Here is a 14427-nt window from a genome sequence, read left to right as displayed (position 1 = left end):
TTTTCTGCCTGGCGGCTCCAGCCACTCGTCCTGCAATCACTGCAGAAGTAACTACAGGGAACAGACGATACCCCTCTACAGATTCATGTGTTATACACTGACCAACAAGAGACAGAAATGAGCAACCACGACCAGCCAAGCTGGCAGCCAAGATGCAGACACAGAGGGACGTGGAAATGCTACGTTTTGAGAACACTTACCAAGGATATGGTTGAGTTGGTCAAGGTAGTGTTTGCCTGGGAAGATAGGTCTGTTGGAGAGCATCTCTGCCAGAATGCAGCCTACTGACCAGATGTCAATAGACTTGGTGTAACCCTGCAAGTGGAGCGAAAACGCATTTTCATCAAAGAATTTTTTGCGTAATTGCAGCAACACGTTACTTCAGTAAGTTGTGAAAGTGTATGCAAATACATTTTTTTAGATGACTCAAGCTTGTTCATGCTGTTTGATTTTCCTGTACAGAATGAAATAATTAAGAATTATATATCAAAACACTACTTCAAAGAGGGAGCGAGAACTGAAGGATGCAAGATATGTTTTTCCAAAAGCATTCTCTGAATTTTGCTAAACATATTGCAAGCTGTAAATTCCTGAGACTCCCTCATTTTATAGCAAATTTCAACTCACAAATTTTGGAAACAAGCTACTCTTCTTAATTCCATAGCTCCGAACAGTATGTTAAACATGAAAACAAATAAAAGCCACTCTTCTTCCTAATAGATCTAAATACCACACAAGTAAGAAGCCTTCAGCAAAGGGCAAAACAGACTGTTGGTTACTGACCTGTTATGTTTTACAGATCAGCTAAGTAGTAAAGGTGATGTGAGAAGGCCAACAGTAAATGGGGTATAAGAAGAATGAAACAGAGCCGTATTTTCCCAGGTATGGACAACCTGTGTTATCCAGAAGACAAGGTTTTTATTCAGCAGCATGCTAGTTACACAGGGGCAAGTTTCCCTCAAGAGTCCCCACAAGCTCCCTTGCTTTATTCTCCCCTATCCTGCTGCCCACTACTCCCTCCCATTAGCAGGGAGCTTCCAAGTAAAGCTGATGACGTTGCTGGATCTGCAGTCACCTCAGCACCGGCTTCTCACAGCGTGATCACTCGACCATTTGTTTTCAAGGCACTGTAATTCTAAAAGGAATCAGGCTATAGGCCAGGAAAATTGTGAGTTGACCACCTCTGAAGAAACACAGAAAATACCCTCTTGTAGAAGCTGCTGATAAATGTATGTGGATATCCAGAAATAGAGTTAACTTGTCCTATTTATGGCCTATTTATGTGAGTTTAAAGCACAAAAAGCTGGGAAAAAAGTGTGAGATGACTGTTTTCTAAAGGCACATTAGGCACTACCACCACAACAAATCTAACCTCACCACCAATGAAGCGGTAATCCTACAGAAACAACAAAGACTTTGAGTATGAAATACAGACACAGGTGTCACAGAGGTATTTTCCTAACAAGTGTATGCCTGTACAAACCAATGCAAAGCTTCTGAGGGATGCCCGTTACTCACACCTGACAGGGACTGGATACACTTTAAAGCAGCTGCAGAAGAGCGTACGAATAATTCCAAGGATGAAAAGCCAAAGGGATGATTTCATTAAGACTGGGAGAATGCAATTAAGATTGACACACAACAAAGATCACATGCCTTCAGAATCAGATTTGCCCTCATTATGCATTCTAAATCTAAATCAAGATGTCAAGATAATAGTAAGGGAATGTTTGCAAGCCTTGACGAAGACAGTAGTAAAGTGCTCTCATTAGTAGTGGTTCCATCCTGCTGTGTGGAACAGCATTTGGTGGAAAGAAGTCTCATGACTGGACAAGGAACTGGACACAGGGGAACTCATGCACATGGTTACTCAGCTGTAGTATCCAATAATCGTATCTGGAATCACATATTTATTGCAAACCAGTAACTATACTGCAAATCCACTGCCACACTTCCTCAAGGCTATGCATGCATTCTGATCCTAAAAATCACAGAAGTGGTGGTGGAGGTAGGCAAAGTCGCTTCTCATACGAGAATAACCAGCAACAGAAGCACCAGAGCAGTGCACCATGGTTCTTACCTTAGAATTCAGCATGATTTCAGGAGCCCTGTACCAACGTGTGGCCACGTATTCTGTCAAGAATCCTGTGTGATCATGATCTGGATCTGCAACACGAGCCAGTCCAAAGTCACAAATCTGGTTGTGAAGAAATTTAAAAACAAAAACACAACAAAAAGGAGGCATATTAGACATACAGCTTCCAATGCTACAACATTACCAGTTCACCTTTTCCCAACCCACAGCATGACACCTGCAAATAGAGGGATGATAACCTGTGTTTTTCAAAACAAATTACTGCACAAAGGTTAAGAGAAATATACTGATTAAATACAAACAGTCCCTGATTAGGGCACCACAGCATGACACCTGCAAATAGAGGGATGATAACCTGTGTTTTTCAAAACAAATTACTGCACAAAGGTTAAGAGAAATATATTGATTAAGTACAAACAGTCCCTGATTAGGGCGTGCAGGGGCCAGGAAGAATAAATGGTTTGGGAAAAAAAAGATGTTCTTGGTGCACGACTTGTGTTTTGCTATGGGCTACTTAACACCTCCTCTGCCAGGTGGATGGCAAGATATAGGATAGGTAGGTAGCTATAACAGCTCCTACCTGTTATCAGAAGCATACCAGAAAATGAAAAGAGAATGAGATTAAGATTTCCAGAAAACAAAATTACCAGCCAAGACATTTGTAGCCAAGTTCAATAGCCCTCTTTACAAAAGCTGCCATCATAACTGCATCTTCGCACAAGAAGCTTCCTATCCAATCATGAGATAATGGTACTGTTGAGATTAGAGGTTGCTGAAGGAAGCATGAGCTTAAAAACAAAAAAATATTTCTCACCTTTATCAGGAAAACAGTTTCATCTGACCAAGAAAAGAAGAATAAACTCTGATCTAGATTAGCGAGCTCAGCAAAAAGGAAATAAAGGTGCTTTTACCTAAACTCTGGTAAGGAAGCTCCATGGCTTTCAGAGCTACTTAGTGTCCCCTCTCCAGAGGGGAATCAAGAAAATTGGAAAGGTGAAGACAGTGTCCTAGAGCACAGCAGCTCTTCCTTTCTCACCATCCAAAAGGCGAATGTTAATATGTTAAGAGGCACATTACACACATCCATATGTTTTTTCTACCATCAAATAAATACCAGTTTATGAAAGCGATCCATTTGCACACCAGGTGTATTTGCATGAAAGAGTAGGTACTCTCAGACAAACAAAGCATCAAATGCAGGAGTGGCTAACAGGAGGTTCCTCCAAGGTACGTGTTTTATAATAGCTTACTTTTTGATAGTTAATTGTGTACACTGACTATATTAAACACATGAAGTAGAAACATGTTACAGTCAATACAGACTGTAATGGATAACCCCACCAAAACTGCAGAAACCTCACTGGCAGCCTACTCCTGTATCTTCCTGGAGGGGCAGCCTGTGAAACAATGCACAGATCAGTGAGGGAAGAAGTGATCCAGCCGACTAAAAGCTACATCTGAAAGACAAGATTCAGCAGCTGACTGAACAGAGCGACTGAAGAAAAGGCGATGATGAATTTCATAAGCCAGGCTGCACGAGATGACTCCTCTGACTTTAGCTAAATATGAAAAACCCTCAAAACCTTAAACCCTTGGAAAATAAAATCAAAAAGAACCCTTTTAAGCATGTCAAGGTTTTCCCAGGCTATGGAAACAGAGCAGCTGCCTTGTGTGCAATTAGCAGCTTACATACAGAGAATCAGTACAAACAATCACAAGAGTCTCCTGTAAGACAGGAGTGAAGAAACTGCAGAGAACAGCGTTATGGACTTCAGAAAATCATTATGCAGGCAGACAAAACTGTTGCAATCTCTTCCTTCTAACCTCAGAAAAAAACAAATAAGACTATAGCAAGGAGACTTGTGCAGAACTGCAGTGTTACACATAAGCAAAGTGCTATGATTTGTTATTAAGACAAAAGAAAAAAGACACTCTCCAGTCCACAGTGAGGAGAAAGAACTGCATTAAAGAAGGTGTCTGTGAATCTCTCAACTCAAGTAGAAGAATGCATATGGGATGGAAAGGAAGATTAATGACAAAGACAGCTCATTAAAATGACAAAAAACCCCCGCTGACTAGAGCAGAAACAGGTTAAGCAGAAAAGAAGAAACACCATTAGTGAGAAAGGCATCAAGGTTGAAGCTGCTGGAAAGGCTTTTGGCTGTCAGCAGTGTTGTCAACAGCTGCAGAGCTGACCAGGAGCATTAGCAGGGCAGAACAAAAGAGGAGCTGGAGAGGCCCTGTCCTGGGTGCAAGGGACCAAGCACAGACATTGACTGTACCCTGAGGAGCCAGACAGTTCTTGCCCTGTGGCAGCAGAACACACTGAACAAAGCAGCTACCCTATTTAGAGGGGGGCAAAATTTGCGAGTCCACTGTGTGTTCAAATAATAACTGGTAAAAGTCAAAGCAGCAGCAGAAGGTAGGCTTTTCAATGAGAACGAAAACAAAAGAAGAAAGAACCTGTGAGAGCAACATACTGACAGGCAAAATTTTATTCACATTTTGACTAAGTCATAGCGGCGAAAAAAGCAACTGCATCATGAAAGGTGCAGGTATGTGAGTGCTTCATGCCTTGGAGAGACACAACAGATGCTGCCAAGAGAGAAGGAATAACCTCCCCATCAAAGAAATAAAGTGCCCGCATCCTAGCTGTATATTTAGCTTCCACTTCTTGAAAACAATGTTCCTGTAATCAGTGTCAGGTGTTTGTTCTGGTTTTTTAATCAGATATGAATTGAAATTGGATGAAGCTATCAAGTAAATGGGACAATTCATAAGGACGATGTACATATGACCATTTGCTAAGCAAATAAAATGACACCCACCAGTGCTACCAATACATTGAAATACTGAAGTGGTACCATTGGGGAGGAAAAGGAGAGGTTTGCATTAAGTTTAATTGTTACTGATAAGATGGTAGTTGCATTTCTAGAGTAACTGGGAAAATCCTGAACCAAACCATGACTTGTCATTTTCCTCAAAAGAGCCCTTTCAGGGCCTTCCTTTCAAGCCTATCAAAGTACCAAATAATTCTTGGACGTTTCATACTTGAGCATATTCACTCTGAAGACAGAAAAGCACAGCTTACAAACAATATCCATATACTGCGTTAACGTTTTAACCAAGTCAAAGAAGTAGATTCTCAGTAGAGTGAACTGATACACTGAAGACACTGCAACTGAGAACCTCTTTAAAATAACTTTAACCTCATTTTCTGAAACATTAATGCCACCGGCCTAGGAAAATTATATGGTCATCAGCATTTTAATGTAATTTATTTAACTTACAAAAGTGCAAAACAGATCAAATTGTTAAATGCAGATAACCATGAAAACGCGAAGACACTTCTAAAAGCGTTAGACGGTATTTCAGAGTATATTGCAGCCTGTAGCACGTATACATTAAACTCATTCATGGGAAAGATGCGTGGCTGCAAAAGAAAAGACCAGCATCTTTATTTCCCAGGACTCCTGCTGGAGAGAGATTCCAAGGTTGTCATTTTCACGGACTCTCAAATCTAATCTTTCACTAAAAATATGTAACAAGAGACGCTCATTCAGTCAAATTATGTACCTACACAAACTTTCATTCACTGCGTGGTAAGTCATATTTAATATGCTTTATTTATAGCTGAAGGAAATAGAAACACCTTTAGGTTTTGCACTTCTGCCCTGAGCCTGTCGGCTGCTTAGGACAAGCTATAGGGTTCACAGACAAATGTGTCAGTAGAGGCTCATACATTTCTTTCCTGGAAATGGAATCTATGACCCAGAAGTCAAGATTGTGCTTAAGGGAGAAGAAAGAGCTCTTGTTACAACCTGTAGGAGACTCAGCTCCAGAAGAGATCAGCAGCTCGCTCTCATAATGCCGTTAAGGCAGCTAACAGCATTACCACTGAAGATGAACAAACTTTCTTCTGGAAGTGTCATTTTAAGTTGCTCATTTTCACAGTATGCCATTTTGAGTTTATGTACAGTAACCAACCCCGCGAGCATGCACATGTACATAGCTGACACACAGACCTGCAGAACAGCCCTAAAATAAACAAGCTAGCACAAGTTCGGCATTCATTAGACAAGGCCTAACATGTAGCAGTATTCTCTCCAATTCTGTTGTTTAAACTTTAGATGTGGTATTAATATAACACCAGAGCTCCCTTTAGGTTATGAAAAAGCACATGCTCTGTAGCACAGACTACCACACTCTGCGCTAGGAGGCACATACTGCAGTGGCATGCTGTTTTGAAAGAAATTGGAACAGTACTCACTAAGGTCATTTTGTATTATTTGGCCATACAGTGACCTTACCTTCTTTCTCATGACCATCTTACTTGTGTTAAAACATTGCCTTTTATTGTTTTATTGCACATAACACAGAGCTACACTCAAACTGTTCTTTCCTGTTTCTATTGCACAATCATCATAGATTCTACTCCATTTCTTTCACGAAGGGGTTAATGCCTTGAAGGGATCTGATGCAGTAACAGCTGCTGAAATCCCAGAGCAGGAGTCAGAGGTGACCAGTGCAGCAGGATGCATTAGGAAAAGCTGACAAGTAGCAGTGAGAATGTGAAGCAAACTGGTTGTGTAGCCAATATTTAGACTGGACCAATGTATGAACAGCAAGGACTTCTCTTGGAATTGTGATAAGCTTGCATTTTGAAGAGGGTATTTCTGCTTTGTTTGTTTTGTTTTAATGAGAAAACTAGAGCTACTATAAAAAACAAAGTGTAATTCGGTGCTACAGAGTATGCAACAACCATGGTCGTTCCAGTCAGATCAAAGTTCTCACTCCATCAGTGGCCAACAGCACAAACATCATGTAAAGTGTAAAAGGACACACGCTCAAATGCTGCTCCACGAGTGTCTCATCTTCCACGAATTTGTCATCATGGGACTCTACACCAGAGGCACCATTCAATAGCTTTTTCTTCTACTAACTTACTTGGCGTTTTTTTAAGTCACGTTACCTGCAATATCTACGGTGCTCTGCGGTACCAAATTCCACAGCTTAACGATGCTGCAAAAGTTTACTACTGCTACCTTCTACATCCTTTCACTCTGAGCACGCCACCTGCTCCTTTCATTGCCCCACCCCTCCCCTGCCTTTTTAATAGGTAAAGACAGTTCACAACTGTTCTCCATTCACGCTCCCTATGCCACAAACAACTCTTCTGTATTTTTCCTTTTCCTCAAGCATTGTCTTCCAGAGGAGGAGACTTAGAGCAAATAGTTCTTCCTGATATGGAGAGAAGTACTTTGAAGTTCTGGTCTCCTCATTTAAAAATGGTATCATAGGGAGAAGTGTGATAACTGTGATCACACAGAACTGGAGTCTCAGAGGCAACAGAGTTACAGAACAGCATGTTTTCTGTTTTATTCTCTATCTCTGTTCTAACTCTTCACACGTGGTTTGCTTTACTGAATGCCACTAAGCATTGAGCTGACATTTTCCAAGAATCATAACAGCTCTAAGATCATCCTTCTGCAGCATTAACCAGTCCAGAGCCCATCACTGGAAATGTAGATCAGGAATGTTCTCTCGCCAAGTAATTGCTCTGCATTTAATGAGCACTGAGCTTCATGTGCTATTTTGGTTGCCCACTAATACGAAGTCCAACACTGAACAATTAGCAGTTTAAACACAGAGAAACCAAGACTTGAAATACACACAGTTCTGAGTTTGCTTTTTAGGTAAACTCAATTCTGCTTCAGACAAGTATTTTCACCTTGCTTTCAAAGAGGCTGTTTCAATGTCAGCCTCCAGATGGAAACAGCGATGCACTCATTAAAAAAGCATAACAGTGAGTTCTTCATCACTCAGATCTTAATTATTAACTTATCAAAACCAATAATGCTTTGGCAATCTTTCCAGGACAAAAATCACATTAATCCCCAGTAACAAAACTGCATTGATGGTTATAGCAGGCAGTTTATGAAGGAGCAAAATTTGTAAGAAATTTCAACTGACCTTGAGATCGCAAGTGGTGTTAAGCAGCAAATTCGAAGGTTTGAGGTCACGATGAAGCACATTGGCTGAATGGATATATTTTAACCCTCTCAGAATCTGGTAAAGGAAATAACAAATGTGGTCGTTGCTGAGGTGTTGAGTCTTTAGGAGCTTGTAAAGATCTGTCTCCATAAGGTCTTGCACAATGTATCTGTCAGGCATCAGATGTAAGGCAGCAAAACAAACGTGGCGTCATGTTAAATATCAACATACGGTACCAGATGAAACTTCTGTAACAATTTTTCTCTCTTGTGTGTTTCATGGCAATAATGAAACTATGTCCTTGCTTCTTGCTTTACAGTTTTGACTCACATCAATCCCACTACATGATGCAGCCCCTTACAGAGTTAAGGAACATCAGCATGTGGTACTCTCAAATTAATCATCATAAACCTCTACTTCTTTGTATTAGAGACTGATTTTTATTGGAATCTTAATACGATCAGACTTCTATCCTGCTTGCCAAGAAATAAAGACTGTTTTTTAGTTTAATGAGTAATAAACTCGAGATACTCAATTCCAGTTGCATAAAAGCATGAAGGTAGAAGATCTGATCACTTCTGATCAGTCTTCTCTGTCACCTCTCCACTTCAAAACCTTGGCTCTTGTTCTCCTTTACTATATATTATGCTACATTAAATACAGCAGTCCTTTTGCTTACTAAAATTAAATCTAATATTTTCAGTCAGATTTTTTTTTCCTACGATTGGAATGAACATAAAGAAAAGGGTTGTTTTTTTTTCCTGCTTTGGCAGGAATGAGTTAAGTAAAATTTTCTTCTCCCTTAATTCAGTTTGCTTGCAAAACCCTTGGGGTGTTGTTCCACGACCACTTTTCAGCAAAACAGGATTTGGTGAAAACACACCCCTATTGCTATTCCAGTTGGGCATCCCCAAGTGGGTATTCAGACTGGACCACACAGCTGGGACATCTTTCACAGGCAGCAAGCGCTTACATCAGTCAGATCGGTCAGAGAAATGTAACCTCAGAGTCCCACGTAAGACTGACTGACCTCAAATCATACATTTAGAATTTATTAAGCGAAAACATTTGATATAAGATTCAGTTCGATTTCTGCCTGCACGCACTTACACCTTTTATTGGGCAGACACCTGCAAAGACCCACAAAACCAACAGAAATCATTGGACACGGCCTGGGGGAAATTAAGCTGGTTTTCTCCAAAGCAGGCCTAGTATCTCGGGTAGTCTCTCAGCTAAGATTACTTCATACAGTAGATACCACATGAAGTCATGTCCACAGAGCCAAGTTTCCCGTGAAAGAACTACCAGTGTAACAAACAGGCCAGATCTGCATACACGAATCAAACGTGTTTATCTGCCCCTGTGCAGTTTCAGACTTTTCACATATGCAGGAGGCACTGTGAAACTGGGGGTTGTGTTTTGCTTTTTTATTGTTTCCTCTTCCTCAAGACGTACAATTCTACTCTTTAAGGAAATTTTAGACAATTCTAGCAGGGTCCAACCATTTTATTTTTTCCACAAAGCAATCAGTTCTAACAACAGCTCTACTAAGAACAAATGTAGTTTTAGGATTAAGTGACTAAACTAAATAATCTCTACAATGCTGAGTTCTTTGCCTTGGAAGATAGAAAATAACTTTTTTTTTCTTTTTCTGAAAAAGAACCAACAAAAATAGCGTTCACTTACACACCACATCTATCCATGTATCTATAAACTGATCAAACATTATGAACTTCCAATAATACAAGACAACTTTTCTTAAACTTTAGTGAGGAAGAGGATAAATAGGAAAAAAGAATCAAAACAGAGAAGGCAGCAACCATCACTCACAACCCAGAATAAGAGAATTTTGAAAGGATACACATCTTTCATCTGTTCAATAGTTGGAGCTCTGATAATATCATTTATTCCAATAATATTCTCATGCCTGAAGCGCAGGAGGATCTTAATCTCTCTCAGAGTTCTCTGGCAGTACGTCTGATGCTCAAAAGGACTGATTTTCTTTATAGCAACTCGAACTTTGTTGACGTTATCATAGGCAGAACTAGAAGAGAACCAATAACAGTAGTTATAAGGAATATTGAATTCATCCAATTCAGAAAGCAAGAAAGTAAATTAACCTGAGTATAGGGTGGTGCATTTGTTTTACATTTATTTTTACCAAATGAAGAGAGGCAAGAGCAGCACGTATCTTTTACTTTGGTGAACAGACAAAATACTATTTTTCTATTACCAGTCTATTTGGGTATCTACAAGTCATCAGCTTTCCCAGCTGACCTAGAGTCTGCTGATTCTCAGGTACCTGAACAAAGAAAGAAGCACTGATCTTCTTTATCAGCCTGTGATAAGTTTGAGGCTTTTCCTATACACAGTAATCAAGAAGTTTGAGGGGAAAAAAAAGCATCTTGAGTTAACCCATTCACTTTGGGGCACAGAAAAGCCTTCAGAAATCATCTTTCAAGCAGCAGAATCCCACATCCTTTTATTAAACTCCTGTAAGTAATTCCAATTGTCGAAACCATTCGCACCGCCATCGAGCTACACCGCAGCCCCAAGAAGAACAGCCGTGGAAGGGCAAAAGGGATGCAGAACTTGTGAAAGCGCTTTTCCAAGTTCAATTCCAAAGACAACAGCATTCAAGAAGAGAGCAAATGGATCCGACTACACACATGAAGCAAAAGCTCGCAGCAGCACAACAAGGAAATACGGCGGCTGTGACCTGTGCTAACGAACACGCTGGCTGCTACACTTACGTGTACTTCACTCCAGAAGCTCAGAGCAGCATTCCTCACAGTACCAATAAAGCACCCTCAGTATTGCTGTTCAAAATGCCTACACGTTTACGAAGAATATCACGGCCTGAGCCTAACAAAAAGGCTCACTAAAACATACATTTTTCCCTAAAATTTGTACTCAGGTTATTATCTAGTAAAAGTGTTATGAATCCTTACAAACTTTAGGATGTTTCCTATGGTCTTGTTTGTATGAGTGACCAAGCATCTCATTATAATAATTTCTCTTTGTATTAAAAGTATATGGTAAATTAGTTAATTGGAATTTAAATGTGTGTATATGATTCTTGTTCCTTTCAAATTTCTTTTTGCTTCCTATTGCACTGTTTGGAAATTAAAAAAGAATCAAGCCTACATTTAAACATTTCTGTTAGCCTCAACTATTTCATATAAAAATATAAACCTGCGAGCCAAACAGGCTTTACATTCCATCGATTTGTCTCTAATCAAGTTCCAGAACAGTCTTTGAAACTCTCTTAATTTGCCGTACTCTGCTGAGATGTCCAAGTACCTGGTGATGAGGTGAAGCAGAACGAAATACGAAAATCCAAATAGAAAAGGAGACCTAAAAGGAATCCAAATGCCTGGCCATGTAGAGGTGGTTCTACCACTAAGCAGATTTATGGTCCAACAAGGTGTTTTTGAGACTGTGCAGCTACCGCTGTATACAAGTGTTTAACATTTCTCACTTTCATTATTAAAAATAACACAGAATTGGTGCTGCCAGTAAGATCTTCATGCAGCTCATGCATACGCAGTGACATTCTGTCTGCGTGATTCTTCTGCAGAATCACTTTGACCTGTCTGCATCCATGACTGCAGTCTGTGACCACAGACAGGCTGCACAATTTACTTGCCTCTAGAAACACTGAGCTCAAATGCTCCACAGGGTGCTTTGAAATTCCACATGCTAAGCAAGTACTCATTACAACTGTGGCTATTACATATGTATAGATAACACATTAGCAGTTCATAGGTCCCCAAATAGATAATAACGAAGTGCCATAAGTGGAACTTGGCGCAGCCTTCAAGAACACTTAGTGTACAGTAATGTTCTTGGTTGATCAGTTCATCACCTGCAGTGTTTACAGTCTACCAGTACGGTAAGTTACAAGCAGAAGACAAAGCTAGAAACAATTCTGAAAAATGAACAACCTGTATTTGGGAACGAAAGGAAAGAATCCTATGGACCATGTCACAATTATAAACAAACCTCCTACCTCCTCCTTTGCATTGACTTTAGCATATTTTTTTCTTCCACAATGCAGAATCTTATTTCCTTTCAAAATACTGGACAGCAGCAGCTATGCAGAGCAGAAAAAGGCAAAACCCAATATCTACCAATTGATGCCGCTTAAATAAAAGCTCCTAAAGTCTTACAATATTTGATAAATCCCCGAGTTATCACTTCTCAAGCAAAGTTTGCTTTATGATGAAAAATATGCATCTTTTTTGTACAGATTCAATGAACCTGAATCCATTAATTAAACATACCAAGATCTCTTGTTCAAGGGCTGTAAGTGAAACAGCTACAATTTTCTTACCAAAAGGTTTATGCAGTTATTTTTAAAAAAGGATGTGTAATTTTGCTTTCAGGTGGTTCAACTATGAGAAACATAATTCAGTGTGGAAAAAACCCTGAGTATTTGCAGTAAAGATGCAATCGATTTCCTCTCCAGTGTACATTCTGCATGCAGTCATTTTTCTGGTCATATCAGAAGATCTTACCACACTCATGTAGCTAAGCATGCATTGCTGTCACCACTGCAAAGCCTCAGCTTAGGAGAGGAAAATCGAAATAGGACCTAGCAGAAACATTAAAAGGGACACTGGGTTTATTTCTGTTGTCAGAGTTTCTGAAATCCGAGCTTTTCTGTCACTTGACTAAAAGTATGAAAGATCATCTCAATTCCTGTGAGCAAGGAGCTAATCACACAAATAGTTAGGGACACTCACTTATGCATAATACAGGTACACAGAGAATTTGTATTAAAAAGTTAACACCATTTCACATTCTCAGAATCACAGCCCTCAAAGCAAACACAGCTTTAAGTAAACTCTGTGACTCTTTAAAAACCAGTGCTTTTCAATTTGACACATGCTCTAGAAAAGTGCAGGAGCTACACATCAGACTGCATTTCAGTGGAACAGAAGAGTCATGCGTTCTCTCAGGCACGTGTGCTACAATCACACACCTATTTGGCCTGTGAAACCATAGAGCAGTATCTGTGTCACTACCCAGGAAACACCGTAAACTCACAACATTGGGTCCTTCGGTCAGCCTGAACCACTGCCCAGAGCCTTACCTGCTCCTCGCAGTCTCTATCAGCCATTCCCTACAATCGACACCAGATTTACCCACTGCTCTCCAGAACCCTGCTGGAGAAATGTGCTCACACACACACAGTGGCCATTTGCAGTGTTCGCAAAGGAAACAACTATAAAAGTGCCAATCCAACCCCTCGATGCATTAATGAACTGCAGTTAACGTAACAGCTTATCACTTAACGCAGGATTCGTCTTGCTTAGCCTCAGCTCGAATTAGAGATCTAATTTTATGACTAATAATCACCTGTGCTCCCCTACAGTGCAAAGAGGAATAGCTCCACATACACATCCCATCCACCACACAGCACACCCTAAATTTAGATTATTTGCATTCTGGAAGTGCTGTCCCAGTGTGCACAGCCCAACCGAGCTGTCCAGACTGTCAGCTTCTACTAATCTCACAACAACTGTTTATTTTTTCGTTGCAGCAGTTAACTGAGACTCCTTCTAAAGGCAATAAGCCTCTATTATCTACACTTCTTTTCCAAAGATTAAATCCATAAAACAGGGTTAACACTTCACATACTAACAACTTGAGTGCTCATTTATAGCTTTTAGTTTCCAACCATTACCCACATGTACCAATCAGTGCACACAGAGCTTTCCCTTTAGCAGTCTCGGTGTTACTCACTTTAGGATTAGTTACCGACATTGAATATTCAGAAGGAAGGATTTATTTCCACAATGATGTGCAGCTTCACAAACTGATGCAAACATTCAGCTGTGAGTGCTATTTATCTGTAATGTGATAAATTTAAATATAGATTTTGCAACTGCCCAACTCTAGTAAACACAACGTTATTCCTATTTCAAGCGATGGTTACCATCCTGTGACAACCTACAATTGCACCATTATTTAGATACTTTTAAGACACCAGGTGAAAATCAACACAGGCCCTAGCAGTACAGTTTCTCATTCCTAACGTTAAGCACCTTGTAAATACAATGAGCATTCAAAACCCAAGAATTTTCACCACACAACTTTTAAAGCCAGTATTTTATCCTTCTACTGCTCCAGTACCAACTTCCTTTTAAAAAACAAGAAGTCCGCAATGGGGCTGCTTCCAAGCACCATGACCAGGAAGTGCACTGCAGCACCTGAGCAGTCTGCAGAGCACAGCGTACCGACTGCTCGGACAAACCCCTGACATGCAGCCCCTCTCCATTAATTCCTTCTCAAGGCAGGAAAGCTTTTCACCAGACAGATCGGGACAAGTG

The 14427-nt window shown here is 40.2% G+C and overlaps 1 protein-coding gene across 1 annotated transcript; it reads right to left on the bottom strand.

The window, feature by feature from the left end:
* Positions 1 to 200: 200 nt before the first annotated feature.
* Positions 201 to 10623, bottom strand: LOC104534766 (mitogen-activated protein kinase 1; the record flags this gene model as incomplete). Its single annotated transcript, XM_010183167.1, has 5 exons — positions 10566 to 10623; positions 9951 to 10140; positions 8069 to 8258; positions 2081 to 2197; positions 201 to 315 (listed from the first exon to the last, which is right to left on the bottom strand). Coding segments are annotated over exons 1-5 (670 nt in total), but the record flags the coding sequence as incomplete, so codon positions are not given.
* Positions 10624 to 14427: the final 3804 nt, after the last annotated feature.

The sequence above is a fragment of the Mesitornis unicolor genome, unplaced genomic scaffold, assembly GCF_000695765.1.
Source record: "Mesitornis unicolor isolate BGI_N332 unplaced genomic scaffold, ASM69576v1 scaffold7514, whole genome shotgun sequence".
NCBI lineage: Eukaryota > Metazoa > Chordata > Aves > Mesitornithiformes > Mesitornithidae > Mesitornis > Mesitornis unicolor.
This window is presented reverse-complemented; position numbering and strand designations above follow the sequence as displayed.